This window comes from Cynara cardunculus, assembly GCF_001531365.2.
Source record: "Cynara cardunculus var. scolymus isolate 2C chromosome LG 2, CcrdV1, whole genome shotgun sequence".
NCBI lineage: Eukaryota > Viridiplantae > Streptophyta > Magnoliopsida > Asterales > Asteraceae > Cynara > Cynara cardunculus.
Window position 1 is genome coordinate 15,065,799 of NC_037529.1, and position 20,351 is coordinate 15,086,149.

The 20,351-nt window shown below is 34.1% G+C and overlaps 1 protein-coding gene across 8 annotated transcripts; it reads right to left on the bottom strand.

The window, feature by feature from the left end:
- Positions 1-1,928: 1,928 nt before the first annotated feature.
- On the bottom strand, positions 1,929-17,134 carry LOC112505854 (ubiquitin carboxyl-terminal hydrolase 5-like). 8 transcript variants are annotated; one of them, XR_003068453.1, is made up of 15 exons: positions 16,925-17,134; positions 11,288-11,539; positions 9,157-9,301; positions 8,965-9,024; positions 8,772-8,867; positions 7,631-8,035; positions 6,401-6,541; positions 6,152-6,322; positions 5,300-5,557; positions 5,058-5,206; positions 4,197-4,739; positions 3,332-3,421; positions 3,148-3,181; positions 2,596-2,725; positions 2,354-2,443 (listed from the first exon to the last, which is right to left on the bottom strand). XR_003068453.1 is itself a non-coding variant. In XM_025109896.1 (14 exons), the coding sequence occupies exons 1-14, from the start codon at positions 17,059-17,061 to the stop codon at positions 2,276-2,278; spliced, it is 2,586 nt and encodes an 861-aa protein (XP_024965664.1). In that variant the 5' UTR covers positions 17,062-17,134; the 3' UTR covers positions 1,929-2,275. The 8 variants fall into 8 exon arrangements, 6 of the variants coding, with proteins under 6 accessions (XP_024965664.1, XP_024965662.1, XP_024965663.1 ...); XM_025109896.1 differs by lacking the exon at positions 2,596-2,725 and having other exon boundaries at positions 1,929-2,443; positions 3,148-3,421; positions 7,631-7,729; positions 7,822-7,914; XM_025109894.1 differs by lacking the exon at positions 2,596-2,725 and having other exon boundaries at positions 1,929-2,443; positions 3,148-3,421; positions 7,631-7,914; positions 8,005-8,035.
- Positions 17,135-20,351: the final 3,217 nt, after the last annotated feature.

A 20,351-nucleotide genomic window follows, 5' to 3' on the forward strand; every position in this document is an offset into this window, starting at 1 on the left:
TTTTTAATTATCTACTTTGTGTAATAATAGTTTTAGTTTTGTTACTGTTTTATGTCATATAGCACAAATCATATCATGCTTATATAGGGGTTGTTCATTATGTTCACTGTGCTATATTACTTGATCACACACATAGCGATTACATTTTTCATACTAGGATGCATTAAGACATTTGTGCACAGACACACATATATTAACAGATATCAAATCAGCATAAATAACACAGACGTAGACGTTGGGATTCGTTACTGTTTTATGTCATATTGCTAATGTTCATTAGGTTCACAAATCCAAACTWGTATGTATTTGTGAARTGTTGCGTGTGTGTGATGTTCATTAGGTTCACAAATCCAAACTTGTATGYATTTCGCCAAAATCATCCATCGTTTTGATGAATATTATGAACCAGATTTTTCGCTAATGATATACACTATTGATCGTATAGATTGGCAGTTTCGTAGTTGACTGGAGGTTATGAAATCGTCTGAATAATATAGGTTCACGATGTGATGCGATTTTTTTACAAAATTAYCYYTTGAACAKYTGTTCATAGACATCTCATTTAATACATTAATTAAATGATTATTTTTGTAGTCTCATTTAATAAGGACCGTTTGATGAGAAAATGAATGATCAAGATCGGTTAGCATAGTTTGCACAATAGTTTGGGTTAGTATTTGAACCAGCCCCTATATATATAGTACAAACTTCATTAACCGGAGTATTATCGTCTTTTTCATATATTGATACCGCATTTCTTAATTATTTCATTCACCTAATTATCACATTACATAATTATCATATTTTTTTAATTATCTCATTCACTTAATTGTTTCACCTACAAACTTTTTGGTTTCAGTCATAAACTTTCTGATTTCACCCATTAATTTGTTTAAACTTTCTTAATTATCTCATTCACTTTCTGGTTTCACCTATGAACTTTGATAAAAAAAAATATGAAACAACCAAAGTTCATGACGAAATGACGTTATGAACTTTAAACAAAAATTATTTTTTTTTACTATGAACTTAAACTAAAATCATTGTTTCACCTATGAACTTTGGTAAAAAAAAATCGAAACAATCAAAATTCATAGATAAAACAAGAAAATGAACTTTAAACAAATGACATATAATCACGGGAAGAGCAGATCTATGGGTTTCTAAATCAAATTCATTATCACTGTGTGACACAAAATTGATACAAATCAAAAATCCTAAATCGAATTCAAACAAAAAAAATAATGCAAATGAAAACCTAAAATCGAGTTAAAAACAAATTTTTAAACAAAAAAATAAACCGTCCGCCTGTCATAATGGCTCTAGGTGTTTTTCCTTGATGTAGGCGGCATGGTAGCGGTTTTCGTCGATGAAAACCGTTCGATTGCCGTCAACCACATTCCAGATGAGAGTTTCCGTCATAAGCCCTAATACAAGGGTTGAGTCCAAATCCCTTCTTGTGTTTCACATCTTAACCTTTATACTTACACGATCCTTCGTGTATATATATACACAATTTTTTTAAGAAAGAGAATATGTTACATAACATCTATACAAACCGAACAAACCAAACAAGTTTCATAAACAGAGAGGTAAGATCAGAAGGTAGAATGCAGGGATACCTTTCCTCTACCTTAAAGAGGTAGAGTGGTTACCAAAAGACCTTTGGCCTAACGGTATCGTAGCCCTTGACCTTCTAGGAGGTCAGAGGTTCAAACCTCACCATAGGTAAGGAGGGTGTGTGGGTTTATTTGTTGCATTTGCCATATATAAATATTATACTTCAAAAAAAAAAAAGAGGTAGAGAGGTTGTTTCATGTGGCATGCAAAAACAAGATTTAAAAGAGCAGGTGTGCGCAACATGTAGAATAAACAGAAATTCAGCACTCAAGACAACTATATTACTACAACAAATAAAAAACCAAGACTAGCAAACAGAAAACATGTCACACATATAGATACAATAATAGACATAGACAACCCCCTCTACTCCTATCCTATAAAATATACTTTGTGGAGGGCTTATTGGTAACATTTTCAATAATTGCCACCCAAGGGAAATGCACCAAAATTCCATTTGGCTTTATGAGGATTGGAAGAAACAAGTCTAATGAATACTCTACTTTATGAGGGAGGAATTAAGCAACAGGACAAAGAGACCAAAAGTTAATAAGACATTTTTTTTAATTTCATTAGGGACCCCAGAAACGCCGAGTATTTTGTGCACATATGTCTTATTGTTAGCAAACAATGTATATGAATGTGTTTGAGGTGGTCACTTGTGCAAAGATGAGTTACCACCTGCACAACATCCAGGTCCATTTTCCTCTGCTTTCACCCTCCTGTAAAATAGCACATAAGCAGCATTTGACTTCACATCATCTTCGTTCACAGGTGATATGTGGCTGTCGTCAAAGTTGTACCATCGGTTTTCATCAATAAGCTGCAATAAACACGTCAAAATCATCACACAAAAATAGATTTTTGGAACAACAGTCTTCACCAAGAAAATCCTAGGATAGACAACCAAACCAAATGAACCCGGTAAATCCCACATAGAGGTAGGGTCGGGGATAAGCTGTAAGCAGACCTTACCTCTAACCCAACTAAGGGGTAGAGAGACCGTCTCCATGAAGACCCTCGACTTGCAAAACATATAGGTAATTTATTAATGGATAGTGATCACGAAAACACCCGCTCTACTCTCTGAGGGTAGAGGCCAGATCTTCATACATCAGAAAAACTTTTTCTTTGTTTTAACCCAAAATAACTTGGACAAAGAAAATTTAGCTAGTGATCCCCTCCCTGCTCGAGGCATACCCCCTAATAAAGAATAGCACATTCAAATAGACTAGGATATTCAAAATAATAGGAACATATTAAGACTTCAATGCAGTAACATCAACATGAGGCTTAATGCTATAGCATGCATTTCTAAGAATAGAGTACCCAAATCTTGACTAGGTCAAGCTTATAAAACTTTTAACTGCAAAATAGTTTTTAATACAAGCAAAAGCAAGAATATCATAGTGACTACCATGTTATTACTCCCTCATCCATTTGAATGAGAAAAACTTGTTAGCTAGCTAAGATTTGCAAATATGTACCATAAATGAGAACATCAGATTGGCAAGTTTAAGGGCTGACCTTAATATGTGCGGTATAGTGCCCACTTCCCATGCTGCCAAAGTGATTGGTTAAGGCATAAAGTTCATATACTTGACGACCGGAGTTGTTTTTGTTAGCAATATAATTTGTCAAGTCGAAATCATGAATAGGGAAATTGACAAATGTTTCTAGCTTATGTTTCATTGATCTGCTATACGAGAACCTTTTTAAATGGATCACAAGCACTTCAGGTAGCCTCCAAAGATCTAACTTCTTACTCGCTTGCCTTCGCTCTTTGCATTGCGGGCAGTACCTTCACCAATGACAAAAAATAAATATCAGATAGCACTATCTCATGAGAAGTCATGAAAACGAGTACTTCATCCACATCAAAATTGTGATGTTTGACTTAAATCAGTAGTTTTAGCATATTGTTTGACTTATCAAGAATCTAAATACCCTATACTATAAAAATGTTGGAATTTTGCAGACCCAAATCGATCAACTTTTTTGTAATGAAGATAATGTGCAAATAGGTCAATTTATTGGGACACTGCGAGAAAAGGAAATGTTCGATTTTCTTAAGGGACGAGTATCACACATAAACTAGTGTCTGTAAACATGAGGAACATAATAAAGAATGTTGAACTAGATTTAGGGCCAAGAGACCGGTTGCTAATCATTTTCTAACATGTTCGTTAAGTAGTTGTTTTCCAAGGGGTTTGGGAGAAGATCGTGTTCGGATCTATAATCGAGGATATATGCATAAAAATATTGAACACAATTTTTACATGGTGGTTCTTGTTATGTTCCGTGAATTCCTCGTAATGGGGATATATATTGAAGGAAGATTGCCTCTAAAAAAGGAAGCCAAACAATGAAAGGATAATCGAGGAAAGATTTCAACTTTAACTATGTAGCTATTGTAACAGCTAAGTTACAGACAGGTTTACATTCCAAAGCTTCATACCCAAGAGATCATATGAAAAACTCAATATGTGCCACAAGGAAGATTTATATAAATCTACAAACATCAAACACAAAGAAATGATTAAACGAAATGTATATCAGTAGAAAAAAAAGCTTACCACATGTCTTCAGGTACCAATGGCTCCTCACGTAAGAAGGCTTCTAAGCATGTGTACAAAGACAAAGGTTCCGTCCGAGTTTTCTTAGCAGGTCCATATTTGAAAACTTCTGGCAACTTTTCTAGGTAATGTGTGTCATATCTTTTCAAAAGCTTTGGCGACCAATCAATGAAAAGCAGTACTGACATGGAAGTTGAGGGCAACCTTACAGTTCTCTCTTCTCCAACCGAAAGATCAATACATGCATTGTTTCCATCAACCAACTTTAGTGGAAGTTTCAGTGATGGTGTTTTTGAATCATCATTCTCCTTTCCATCAATGATACTTGCCTTCTTGACAGAAGTTAGGTCTGATGCTACTGAAGATGGGTCAGCATCCGAGATATCAGAATGTACTGGCTCGGCTCTTAGCATGGGGGAGAGCATTGTGTGAACTATCAACTGTATATCACCTCTTGTAATAGTTGCATCACAAGAAACTGGAAAAACAAGGGGGGTTCCATAAGCCTTCCATCCTGTTGTGCCCCGAGCATTACCAGTTTCCCTTAAATAGACAAAAAAAAATGATGAGAAAATACCCTAAAATATTGGAATGACATATTTATAATTAGTAGGACAACTATTTATCAAATCCAAACAAAAATGTATCAATATTTAAGAGTAAATCTGTAGCAACCATCAAACTTGCCACCAAACTCACCATTTTTTCCTTGTTTTGAAAAGATGGATAGTAATTATGAGAGATAAAGTGTACTAAATCATGTTTTCTTTCTACAAGAAGATTTGAGGAGAGTTTGATGGAAAATTTGGTGGTTGCTATAGATTGGCTCATTATTCGATAATAGATCAAGATGGACTTTACAGCTCTTCCCGGCGGTGTATCAACTGGAGAAATTTAGTGTTTTTCATAGACTTTGGGATCTTGTAAGCACTAAGGTGGTCATCATCTTTTATGGAAAATAATGACATGAGAGGATCTTCCAGAAACCGGTGAATCAAGTGGTTCCGTATCTGTGAAGACAAAAGTATACACCTCAATCTAATCAGAACCTCATTCATTCATACTCTCATAATCAACAATAAATGATTAATTAAGGTGTTTACCTCCACTAGAAAAACTTTTTCATTGTGCTTTAATGCACAAGCATTGCTAAGTGCTTGAATCAAGTCCTTGCAACGTCCCTGTTTTGGTACAATTACCGTGCAAGTAGCAGGCAGGGCACTTCCATCACAACTAAAAACTGTCACTGTCATTGTGCGAGTAGTAGTTGATTGAAGTGGCAAGGAGAGATACATGAATGGATCAAATGTAACAGACACCTTCTCACATACTGGACAGACCAAAGTTGATTTATACTGGCCCTGTTAGACAAACAATTAGAAAAAATCTAATTAAATTAGGTCCCAAAACTAAGCTGCACATTAGCAAACAACTGAAATGTACATGCACAAATAAGGTTAAACATACGCCATAAATGATAATACAGATGTTACATAGCTCCTTCCTATGCCTGGCAAGCCGTTTTCTAAGTAAAATTCCGCTATGCTAATTAAAGATGTGTCCATGGAATGCAATACCTATAGCTTTAGAAAGTAATACGCCTAGTCGCTTATGACTGAACCAAACAGTAGTAGCACATGATTGTTGCAAAAAGATCCCCGTTTATACTGGCCTCTTCAGTGAACAACTTAAGTACAAAAACTTTCTTAATCCTACCCTGACATGCAAGTATAAAAATATCACTGAAAGATGGTACCAACTACAACTTAGATAAGCAGCAAGACTGATATCAGCATATACAGGCATGCTGGGGCCACAGGTAGGCCAGAAGGACAAACTGCAAAATTGAGTGTAAATGCTAGCCGAGTCCCAATCATTGATACAAAACGTTTCAGCTTTGGAATTTCAATTCTATGCTACATATGATATCGTGTTGAATGAAAAATGATACTCACTTGGCAGACATCCACAATTATTGAATCATTACGAGCAATGTGATTTGCCCAGTACTCATCAGCAACTTCTTCATCAGGTCGGCCATCAGCATCTCTGGACTTGATGTAAGGTTTGTGTTTGACACGGTTCAGATCTTCATGAAGTCCATCAAGCAAAAATGCCAGAAGCTCCTGAGGTGAACATAAACCATATATTTCATTAAATATGTCAACCTGAATTCAAGAAAGTTCAAGAGGGGCACAATGAACCTGAGAATCATGCTGATTGTATCCACTAAATTGTGGTGCAAAGCGAGCAAGCTTTGCTTTAAATTGCCGAGGAGCAAATGGCGTCCGACCTGGTGCCCACAGCTTCCTAAGTACCTCACCAAAAGCTAGAGCTAGCTCACCCTACATATCAGGTTTCCAAAATTATGGAAGAAACAATAATCGTGCAAAAGCAATCACAGTGGATAAACTATTTACAAACTGAATTAAATATTTAGCAGATACCTGAACTGTTAAAGCAAGAGAAACCATTTACAAAATTACTATAAGATAAGACAGTATATCCTAATGCACAAAAATCTGCATTATGAGGTTCACTCATCCAAAAAACAGAGAAACCTGTTTCAGCTGTAGCAATTCACAGGAGATTGGTTCTTCCAATGATAAGAATGAATATTAAAAGACGGCCACCTTATTTCATTATATCCTGCTGTTCACTTGCGTCAAAAGGTAGAATGCTAGTTGCATAATGTTAGGATATTACAATTGTAGGATGACTTGTGTTATCACATAATATAATTAGGGTAATTGGTGTATTAAATAATATGCAAAGAAAAAGGCAGAAAGTTTTGAAGAGCTGTATGATCCGTGTATAAGAATATCAATAAAGATCAAAGGGAACAAAAAACATTGAATGTTAATTATCATGGAATGCCTAGAGGTCTTATTAAACAAAGACCCAAGAATTCAACGTACAAGCACTCAAAGAGGAAGTGAAAAGATTATTGCATCTATTAAAGGAAAAATTAGGTTGGAGAAAGGACAGGAATGGAAGTCTTCATTCATAGCTGTTATAAAGAATTGTGTGGGTAGTTCATTTGACTGTATCCGGGATCGCTGCACTTAAGGTTATGGTCAACTTGCCAAAGTGATTCTTATTTTCCTATTTACTACACAATGAACTTTTTTGTAGTTCATAAGTCGATACCTCTACAGTAATTCTCACTTAGACCATGTCCAGAACTATCATGTACCTCTCTTCCGAATTTGGTAGAAACCAAACATTTAAATTGCACCAAAAGCAACAAAGGCACCCCACACCTCAGAGACAACAATGGAGAACACTAATTTTGCACCATAAATGCTAAATTGACGAGTAGATGGAGATTTAACAATTTGAACAAACATCACTTTTTTTGTTAACATGGAACCTCACAAACTCTTTGGGTTTTGTAATAGCTTTCCTTGTGGAGGGTTCATATTAAAACTTACCACCATCCCTAGAGGGTTATGCCAGTTGATCTCTTGATGATAATCCTCTCTGAAATATCTAGCAAATTCAGGTGTATGAACGAGGCACTGTATAGCACTGTTCATAAAGCAAGTGTTCCCAAAATTTAGCAATCCAGTTAGACCACCAGAAGATCCCCTTGTACTAACCCCAACAGACACGGGTGTCTTATCTTCCGATTCTCTAATTGCAGAAGACAAGTTTTGAAATTGTGACAACTCTGAATTGCAGTTCTTCGGTATACCCTTGCTTGCAGAGAATCCTCCTGCAATCGAATAATTCGTCTTAGAAGGTTCTACAAGTACCGATGACTCGTTCTTAGCAAACCCATTCTCCTGGGCATCACTTGTACAACCACCACCATTATCAATGACTTCCACCAAGATCTGTATTCAGCAAATACACACACAGACACAAAAATTATTTGCACATGGAGCAGAACGATTACTGAATTCATGGAGCAGCCACATCCATGATGAAAGCTGCTATGACAAATCTCAAGTGTAACAGATAGCTTGGATATGTTCATTTCAATTTCATGGAATTAATGAGCAATTGTATCTAGCAGATTGTTGCAGTTCTTCCACAGTGAGTGGTAAGCAAAACAAAAACCAAAACCACATAAGACATACAAAATAATTAAATATTTACAAAAAAGAACAGAAATTAAGAAGTTAGAATTCAGAATCTAGTTATAACTTAGACGACATCATGTTGAATGTTTAATCTGGAATTAGGAGCTCTATCTACGTAAGATAGCATATGAAAGATTACAAAATGCTAATAAAATAAACATGAAAGCAGGTCTAAGTACATAAAAGAAGAAATACAAAGGCTACTCAATTTGTTGTAAAGTTTTGAAACTATCCTGACAAAGTTCAGCACCTAATGACCCATAGAACTAGCGCACTTCTGGGGCCTGGGAGATAACATGATGCTTAAAAAATATAATTATATGTGACATGATTTTGAAATTCAAGGAAAAAAATTTGCACATGTTAAATGAGAACTCCATGTGACTCACTGATCATCGGCACTTGAATGCAAAACAAATTCTAATTGATCTTTGTAACGAAGTTTTTTAGTCAATAAAGAAACACTCTCGCACATAAAGTAACTTACATCCTGATCCATCTGTATGTTGGCGTCATCAAGCGATTTATCCAGGTCATTCATCAAAGCATGTTTCCTATGGCTGTAGTAGTCCCAAATGCTTACCTGACAGAGCATGGGAAAAGAATAAAACATGAAGAATTAGAGAGATGCTTGTCAAAAAAAGGTTATCCAAAGAGAATGGTGTTCATAATTTCTTTACTTGCTCCAAATTAAGTACAAATATCTCGCAAGCCTTTTTGTGTAGGTCCCGGATTGTTTCCTGCTCAGATCAAATCATAGAATGTTGATTAAGGACATAACATAACTGCTACATTTTTTTCATAGGGAGAAATGAGAAATGCATTTCAGAGAGCACATAAACTATTTATAGTTCAACGAACTACAGCTGTACCTTCTTGCTTATTCTTATGGCACACTGGTCACCTTTTGGCATCAGATGTAGTCGAAGGCGTAGAGGATATACTTCTACAGATAATTCTGTTTGCGATTGACCAGAACTTATCACCTTTCGTGCCAATTTAGGCCCTCCTCCATACCTGCACCTCAAGAATCACTAGAATGGTTCCTCGTCTATTTCTTGTAAAACAGCTAATAACAGACCTATGAATAATATGCCCTTTACTATTTCAGCATAATGAAACTTACTTTGGAACAAATATGAAGCAATCACTAGACAGCTAAATTCTGATAGTGACAAATAACGCGATAAATGTCTTGCTATGAGCAAAAAGCATGAAATTCTAGCACAGGGTGCAACAACAGCCCTACAAATATGAGCTTAACAATTTCATTTTTCTTAGGCAGATAACATCGTTATTCACTCAATCCTTGATATCAATGCAAGATCTTCTTTAAAACCAAACCAAATGAGCCCAATGTATCCCACCCGAATGTGGCGTATGATGGTGCAATGTACGCAGACTGTCCTCTACTCCAAAGAGTAGAGATTGCAGTGCCTATGGTTTGATGCATTGACTGAAGTAGTTGCACCAATATGTACTTGATAGGAGATTAACTGTGTTAGGAATAAATGTGTTTCAAACAGGTGAGTGGCTAAGGATGTAGTGTTCCTCAGACTTATCCACTAACATTTAGGTGGAAGACTGGAACGGAAGCTACTTGAACAAGTGAAAAAATCAAGCACGCTTACATCTGTAAATCTTAGCACATGAAGTTTCGAAATTTTCATGTATCTTGTGTATTTCAGGCTTGCCATATACGTCCAGGTAACAATAAGCATAGACCAGATCCTTGAATAAATTTAGGCTAATTCTCAGGGGTAGATGATAAAAAAAAAGAGGGATTGTATTATACACTAATTCAGAAAAGTAACTAACAATAGCATGTCATAAGAAACATCGTAACTCCAAAAAAATAACAGTAGCAGATGCTGCAGATAAGAATTTCTTTTGAACAGGTAGAGTGGTAGACTGACTTATGAAATAACCAAGTTATACAAGCTAATAGCAAATTTTGTGATAATTTTGTGTGATCCCCCCAAAAAAAAATTAAATGCTTCACTTGTACAATAGATTATTGCATGTCAATCTCTATATGCAACATTCAGCATATAAAAGTAAAAGGTTGGAAACTATTAAAAAATATAAACTAATAATGATGATGCTCAGGTAAAGCATTATTTTATTTAAAATTATAAATTGATTAATAGTCTACTTCAGTTTGACATTGCATGTCTAAACTATTTTGATCCAAACAGAAGGAAAAAATGTATGGAGTCTGTTTAATTATACTTATGTGTAAGCAAGCATATAATTTGAAACCAACATGTACAGAATTTCCATCAGTCATTGTTGATTAAAACCGATAATTAGCACTCAACTAGTCAAGGTTTCAAAGCTTTATCACAAACTAGTCACTAGGAAACCAAGCCAAACGGACCCAGTATATTCAACTCGAAAGTAGGGTATGGGGTGGCATGTATGCATACTTGTCCTTTACCCCCATTAAATCAAAAGGAGGTGAAGAATACAAGGACTCTGAAATTTGAATAGCATCCCTACATCCTCTGACCTACAAGGAAAAATCCTGTAGCAATTTACAACTATAAGAATCTCTCTTGACTCCTTTCCCCGACATGCTAATCGTCTTGGTAAAGTTTTAGCAACTTCAATAAAGTTTTTTTTTTTTTTATTAACCTAGATATCCAACCCGCTATGCGAGCCGACTAATCCCAGGGCGACCACCTGCTTTGCAGATAGCCCGAAGTCACCGCATTTGAACCTCCATGGCCACAACAGGATTTTTATTCCTCCTTGGATTTGAACTTGAGACCTCCAGGTACTTTTGACCTTTGGAGCCAAGCTCAAACCAATCAGGCACCACCCTTGTGGTTTTCAATAAAGTATTTAAGACCTGTGCTAAAACAGGTTTACAAATCAATCAATTGGCAGCTTCCCTGGTTATAAAGATAGACTTTCTATCAATGCAACTATATCTACTGTACGTAAACAAATGAGAATGGAAGAGATTATATTAAAGCCACCATGCAAGTTCAAACTAACCATGCACATAATTGATTCCAAGTTACTTCTGGGACCAATATGTAATCAGTGTGTTCTACTAGTGTATCATGGAGCTCAATACCCATGGTTGGATTCTCAGATGCTGCTTCATAGATCAAATCAGAATTGTCGATGCTTGATGGCCTCTTGGGAGTACTAGAACTGCCTAAATCTTGATGCTCTGAAGATGAACCCTCATTTGCACTAACTGTCTTGTTATGGGTAACAAAATCAAGCCAATTTTGCCACCATCTGTCAACAATCAATGGAGAAATGTTTAGGGTCTAATCATTTTCATCATTTTCATTTTCACTTATTCTTCTATTTCTAGGCCACCAAACTCTTTCAATGTGAAGAAATCCATACGATTGACTTACTTTGTGAATAAAGTCAAAGGAACTAAAAGTAAAAATGGTGTAGCCACAAGTTGCTAATAAAATAGCTAAATGAAGATAAACAGCTTGCAGAGATATCATGCCAACTTCAAGAAATAAGCACAAAGTAGACCATAAAACTGTCAAATGCTAGTTTAAAAGCTATCAAGGAAATCTCAAACTTAAAATGAGATTATAACATGATTCAGATGACTGTGAAACTAATTTTTCTTCCACAATTTAATCTTTCAGATCTGCCATCATTTCTAAAAGATGACTTCTAATATAATTAGCTAAGCTACCTTTTGGAGCATCATTATTTAATAGCAAAGATAAGATTTATCCCAGAAGAATTAATATACATCTTAAATAGATACATTAGCATATTAAATACAGAAACCAGTGGACTCCTGATAGGTAATGCTAAACTACAATAAAAACCATGGCTCTATCTGTCTTGCTGATTCATGGTGACAACATACTTTACAAGAATATCTGGTTTTTGTTTAGTAAAGATACATCATAGTATGTATGCATGTATGTATGCATGTATGTATGTATGCATGCATGCATGTATGTATGTATGTATGTATGTATGTATGTATGTATGTATGTATGTATGTATGTATGTATGTATGTATGTATGTATGTATGCATGTATGTATGCATGTATGAATGTATAAATTGGAACTGCTGGAACTTGAGTGGCATCGCTACGACGTGTAGCCCAAAGAGTAAAACATTTATGTTATAGCACTCAGCATAGATGTATAATTAATTATATGTAGTCCAAAATCTTTTATTAATTAAATTACGAAAAAGGATTTTCAAGATCCTTGCTTATCATTTCCTTTACAAATTAGCAAGCATGTGACAATGACACTACCACAAAGCACAAAATGATTCAACAGGTCGTATAGTTTGGAACTCAGGAAAGGGACATAATGTATGTGTTGACACATTTGAAGATGCTTTATAATTATGTCACCTATATTTTCATCCATGAACTCCCTTGACAGGCATCTGATCAGCATCAAAAATCACAGGTTGACTCTTACATGTAGGTGCTTTTAAGCTCCAGATCAGTGCCAACAAGAGAAGCTCCAAAAATCCATAACTAGTAAGACAAGGTAAACATCATCATATGTAAACTTGTGTCATCATTGAGACTTCTATATATGTTTTACATCTGAATCACCTTGTCACCGACTCACTGTGTATCTTGTGAGTCGTAGCTATCCAAGAGGCTTACAAACTAGATATAATGAAGAATTGATCGTTTGGCCTTCAAAGGTGGTACAATAACTGCATTTATTGATAAGCCTTTCTAAGAAAATGCCTACGGCATATGATCTCGAACCAGCACCAACAACGGCCTTATCTCAAGCTCTAAAAAGCTTCTATGAGCAAGCTGGTTTTCCAGCTCTAGATTCTAGAATATCCAACTTCTCTTTGTACTTCTCTTCAGGAAAAGACCTACGGTTTAACTTAAAGATGCTGCTTTTTCATTTCGTGGTGTAGATACACTGCGAGATCAGCACGGTCACTATATATTTAGTTAGTTGCAGATTCAAAATGAAGCGTCCAAACCATCTCAACGGTCCTTCCTTTTTCATGTCAGTCGAGGCCTCTTTACAGTTTTCTCTTCTTTTATCAACAAATACGCACAAGTGGATCAATTCAGCATCTTCCCACCTACATAAAAGCTGGCATTGAGTCCCAGACTCTACTCTATTGTCAATCATCATGCCTTCTGGTAGACATTATATTAGCATACCTAATTTGAAGTATAGCCAGTTACGGATATAAGCATCAGTGTATGCCAGTTACAATTAAGGGTGTGTGGTTTGTTGGGGGTAGTCTCATTTGAAGCGTTTTTTGGTAAATGGTACATGAAACAATTTGGTGCAGTATGATATATATATATATATAACAAAGGTGCAATAATGTCAAATTTTTGCAAGGTAATCACATAAATGGCTCTTAAACAAGAAAATAGAAAACTGTATTTCAGTCAACCTAGAAAAAGCACTCTCTAATTTATTGCAAGTGTAAATGTTAACTCCGAGGGTTGCCTCGGCAGCAAACACATAACAGGGTCCCTTATTGCCACATAAAACAAGAGATGTATTGGTCTTCTATTTCTATTTTGGGTTTTTTATTAACTCCATGCATTTCTTGTAGGCAAGTATTATACAAGCCACTACCTTGACCAAGCGAGTTGCAGTACTACTTCCTTAGAACGTACTAGTTTGTGGTAAGGGTACAGGTGTGTGATTTGCAAGGGAAAGTATTATTCAATGACTTATTTGGCTGCATGGTATGTAAAATCCATTAAAGAGGTGCACATATACAAGTTTATTTTGGTATAATTATAACTATAAGTACATTTCTAGGCATAATGGAAATATAAGCTAGATTGTCCAATACAAATTAAATTTATCAAGTTGAGAAAAGGAACAGATTCTAATTGACCTATCCTTCATAAAATACAGAGTACCGGCCACTAGAATATCCAGTTAATGATCAAAAACTAGAGAGTGAATCACAAATGTGGACATTCAACTTTTGCTGATGGGGGTAGAGAACCCATATCCAATCAATCTCATGATGTGCACTCAGATTAACACTCTGCCATGGTGCATTCTGAATGGGCATGGTGAATGTATCATACGGTTGAGTTTGACGGGCAGTGGGCAGATCCAAGGGAGTGATATTTGCAGGAAACTAAACAAGTTCCTGTTGTGAAAATGAAAAAGGTTTTGTGGACTAGGCCACTGATCGGAGGACCATGAAAAAAGATAGACAGAAGATAGATAAATGAAGCACAGATTTTGGGTGTTCTTGGCTGACAATGGTTGGTGTTTGAGGAAGATGAAGCTTGAGAACTTCTCAAAATATCTTGCTATTGTGGCCCTAGTCCGTTACAGATTAAAGGTTAGGGTAGTCTGTCAAATAACATCTCTGAAAGAAGAATACAATTAACATTTTTAAGTTTTGTCCATTTTACCAAAAGTAAACCTGTGCCAACCATCAAACTTACCATTTTTTCCTTTTTGAGGAGACAGAGACACCAACTGTAATTCATATTCCATAGAAATATATTATGCTATTCTTTGATGCCATCACCTTGTTTCCATATCCCTAACCAAGCTTGCTTTCAGCCTTCTCCTACACCTGGCTGCCTCTTGCTCACCAAAGTGATACTCTGCTTCCCAGTTTGACTTAAATTAGGCCACGGAAGCTTGGTTTGTGAAGGCATACGATTCTTCAATGACATTCAGGCAACTTTGAAGGAGCCAAAGCGCAAAATTGTTAAGGCATCCTTCTTGTATGAACTCAAAATGCAACTTTTTAGATGAAACATGAAAGATGAATGTTGACCCACAGGCTATGGTCTCTCTGTAATTCACTCGACATAAAATTTAAAAAGCAACTAAATTCATCTAAATAATTGCTTTATTTCTAACAAGTCAGGTCAAAATCATCTCAAATCTAAATTGTGTTCTTGGATTTAAACCAATTCACATAGAAAATGTAAAAGGGAGACATCTTTATCCCTCATTTTCATCTTTCATTGTGTTTTACCGAGAGATTATTTCCTTTTTAAGAGTTTTCGTTTTACATTAATGACCATTTAAACAAAAGAAGAAGAAAAAATGCACTAATAAAGGACGACAAAATCAAAGGAGACAAAACCACGTCAATGTCAGTTTTTTTCTCTCATATTTATCTCTCTCATCCCTTACTTCCCCTCTTCTTTACAATCTCAAAAAGAAAGGAGGATGGTGAAGACGATCATGAAACCAATGAAGACACAAAGAACAATGACTACATAAAATATACGATAACTATGAAGATACATAATTTAACTATTTCAATCAGTGGCATGTAAAAGCCAAGATTACTTCATACAGTAATCATCAAGATAGAGAAAAGCAGTACTCTTGGTGCACTAGGCTCCTTGGGTCTATGAGGTTTGGGGAGGAAATCTCTGTATCCAACTTTCCCATGCATGTAAAAGAAAGCATTGACTCAAGTAGTCAAGTTCCATATATACGTAACCCTTCCCTATTCTCATATCCTTCCTTTTGCACCATAATAGGTGCTAGTCCTACACAAAATATTCCCATTTCAAGTTCTTCAATAATCAATACCATCACTTCTTGCTCTTTTTGCTTAGTAAATAGTCAATAAATTTAGTTATCTTTCCTTAAATCTCATTTCCTGCTTTGTGTTTAAGTAACTTAAGGTTTAGGTTGAGCCTGGATATCTTCAAGTTCAGATTAATGTGTCACGTGCAAGTATCAAGTTTTAAACAATTAAATTTCTAAGAGAGAAGTACTTTACTGGATCCAAATCCATCCATTGAGGGTTGAAATGTGATGTTAAGTTAGGAAATCCATGAAGTAAGGATGGACAGGTGAAGTTAAATTTGAAATCATCTTCTTTGTAGTTCAGCTTTGAAAACCATCTATTTTGCATAAGGTCTTGCTAGACTAAACCCCTGATTCTTTTCAAAACCATGGCAATCAATCTACCCAAAAATTCAACAAATTCAATTCTCATCTTGAAAGATCTAAACTTATGCACTGCTAGTAAAGAAAGCTAAATTTGAAAATCATGTTCTTATAAGGTCAGTTTCAGATACTATCTACTTTGCCCTATTTCTTACTGAAATATAAATCAACAGCTACAACATAGATAATTCATCTAATTAAGCCCTAATTGCGATTGTGGAATTGACTGCATGACCTTACGTTCAAGCACATACTACCCAAAAAAGCAAAAAACTCAGTCAGGGTAACGTTAAATTGGAAATCGTGTTCTTCCTAGATATCCTCTGGAAACTATCTGATTTGCACTAGTTATACGGGGGTGAATTCAACTTTGCAGAATCAGGAATTCATCTAATCAAGCCCTACTCGCAGATAATAACTATTACATCAACTGCATGGACCTCAGAATCAAAAGACCTCAGACTTCCTTTTCTCAATCCACCCACGTAATTAAAAGTTAAACACCTAATTCTTTTTGAAATAGCATTCTACCAAAAAAAAATTAAGCCCTAATTGCAAATAATAATGGAATTAACTAAATTCAACACATAAAGCTGCTTTTTCATGCCACACCCACATAAATGGATGGTAAACCCTTATTTCTTTTAAAAACCTCTACATTCTACTAGAAAAGGACCTACAAGTCCAATCATGTCGACAGATGTAAATACGGAATTGAAGAAAGAGGTAACAGTATTACTTACCTTCGACTAATTAAACAAAATGTATCGCCTACTTTGGTTTGAGGTTCGGTTGCCATTGAAATGGCAGTTATCATCTGCAGTTCTTCCTCAGGCGAAAGTTCCGTCGAACTACAACCGGTGGGTGAAGCCTCCACCATACCTTCTCCTTGTAGCACTTTCTGAGTCTAGGAAGATATGAAGGGGGTTTTCAAGGGTTTTGAAGTCGAAGGAAACTGTTTTTCTTGCTTATGTCTCTAACATGTGTGAATTTGTACAAGACCTTTCTACCGAAAGTTTAGGTTCGTTGTCATGCTCCCGTAGTTTTCATGTTTAAACGCTTTTTGATTTTTAACTACAAAATCTTGAAATTACGAAACAATTTTGAAAAAAATTATAAATGAATCTCAATTTAGGAGGCGTTTAGGATTGCTTAAAAAAATAATTTATTGACGTGTTGCGGTATGGTATCGGTAATAGGTATTTTTGAGTGTTTGAATAAACAGTTTATACCGGTGTCAAACCGGTAATAAAGAGTTTTTGAAAAAGTTAAACTCTTCTAACTTATAATAAGTTGATAAATGTTTTTTGTAGAAAAGCATAAGTCTTTTCAAATAAACAATTCTAAATACCCCTTTAATTACTTCAAAAAAGACATAGATTTTTTTCATTTATAACATGAGCTATTTAAAAATCTTAAATATTCTGTTAGGGGATGTTTATTAAGAGTTTACATTGTAAGTGTTTATTGATATCAATTATCTTACTAATTGAGTATGATAAGAACCGAGAATTTTGTTCAGTAAAAGACATAGCAAAGACCAAAAGTCTTTTCCACTCTTACTCGTTTAACGTTTACTGGGTTTGACACGCTTACCAACAATCTATTTTGATGGGCAAGAATGTGACACGATAAGTAATAAGGGTGATTTCTCTTGTCGGTAAGTACTTACTTGGTAAGCATTTAATAAACAGCCTCTTAAATAATTTGGTTGATTGATTTTATATCTTAAAATGTAGTGGCATTTTTCAAAAACGATATTCTAAACATTTAAATAAGAATAAAATAGGAATTTTTAGAGATTGAAATATTTAGTTGTATTTAATAACTTATACGGGTTGTTTGGTTGCTTTTTCAAGAAGTTATGCATGGATAAAGTTGTTTATATGGATTTTTTTTTATCTATATATATATATATATATATATATATATATTGAAAATGTTTTTTCTAAATGGAATGAACGTTTTTTAATTGGGATGGAAATTTTTGGAAGAAAACAAAACTTAGCTTTCTTCACAAAGCTATCTCCTAGAAACTTATTAAATAAATCATTTTATATATCATTAAGCGACTACCAAATAGTCATGTATAGCTTATCACTCATTAAGCCGCTAATAAACAGACCTTCAATGTCTATAAGTTGTATGATTAATAAAATTAAGAGTTAAAATAAAAATATATTGTAAAATACAGTATAGGTCAAAGCAATTTCCCAATTTTCTCATGTATTTAATATGAAATAATTATATTTTTTAGATGAAATAAATACTTTTAATTCAGAAGCTGATCAAATATATATATATATATATATATATATATATAACTCGTAAAACACATCACATGGTGTGTCAAATAGTAATTATAAAAACATGAATCAGAAATGGTTAAGATGTAACATAAAAATGCAATATTTAACTTTAGATATTATAATAAAAAGTTATTTAAATAAAAAGAATGTTAAACCGAAAACAATAATTAAATAAGAGAACACCAATATGGTCAAATCACGTGCAAAATCACTTGTGATTGAATACTAACGGTCAACGCAATGATGTACAAGCGACGTGACCTACGACCTCAAAAGTCGTAGCCAAAGTCGTGTGAATCACACGTTATTTAGTGTAAAATTATATATGATTAAGCCGTTTTCTTATTCTAACAAATGTTTATTCTTTTCGTATGAACCTTACTCTAAAATGCACAGTATGATATACATACATACATACATACATACATACATACATACATACATACATACATACATACAGGGACGAGGCAAGTTGGAGAAACATTAACTGACCCTCGGTTTTCAACATGTTGAGGATCCGCAAACAAGGCGAGTGAACCAGGTTCCCCAACGGGGTGCGTATCCATGTTTGCCTATAAACCTAAGGGGACATTTTGTTCACATGATATTTTCGAGACAACTAAAATCCGAGGGAAATTGAGTGAAATTTAATCGCACGTTTGACCATGCATTTGACTAACTAAAAATAAAAGAACAAAATGCGTGAAATAGCAACCTACTTTTATAAATTTTCTTATTATAGCATTCTACTTTCAATTTTTCTCATTACAACAATGTACTTTCAAAATATTTTTTATTAGAGCATCGTACTTTCAAAAAGTTACCCGTTATAGCATTGGTTAACCTTTTAAATTAAATTTACTCATTATACCATGTTTATTTGCCACCTCATTGTCCACGTAGGCTGTCTACATGTACGAGAGTGCTGACATGACATTTTTTATTATAACATTGTACTTTCAAAATTATTTTATTATAACATCACGAATTTCTATTACAACATCGTACTTTTAGTTTTATTTTTTTTATCATTTAAACATTGTAAATTTAATCAAATATGTTAATTAGAAATTATAATAAATATTATTTGCGATTATAATATCTTTTTTTTTTATTTTGTTTTTTGACATATTGTAGAAGGCAAAATACATCCAAATCGATAATTTTTTTTAGCATTAACATATTTGCAATAACATATCAAACAGTACATGATTACATGAAATTTAATATTATATTTTTCAAATAAAAAAACACACTCTATAAGCATCACCAATACAATCTAATATTATAATTTTTAGTAAACATATTTGATTAAATTTATAATATTTAAATGATAAAAATATTAAAATTAAAAGTACAATGTTGTAATAAAAATTGGTGATATTATAATAAAGTAATTTTGAAAGTACAATGTTATGATAAGAAATGTAATGTCAATACTCTCGTACATGTGGACATCCTACGTGAATAATGAGATGACAAATAAACACGGTATAATGAGTAAATTTAATTTAAAAGATTACTCAATATTATAAGAGGTAAATTTTTTAAAGTAAGTTATCTTAATAAAAAATATTTTAAAAGTACATTGTTGTAATAAAAAAAACTTAAAATTAAATGCTATAATAAAAAAAATTAAACTTTGGTTACCATTTTATGTGTTTTGTCCAAAATAAAATGATTGAAATATAACATTACAATTAAATGAAATAATAATAATAAATTATCAACATATTTTTTATGATGTTTTTGTAGTTTTGTTTCTTAAATTATCGATATAAGTCAAATTATTTAAAACTCTTTTAAATTTATTATTTTTAAAGTCCTTTTGTCACTTTGTAATTTTATGGTAAAAAGAGAC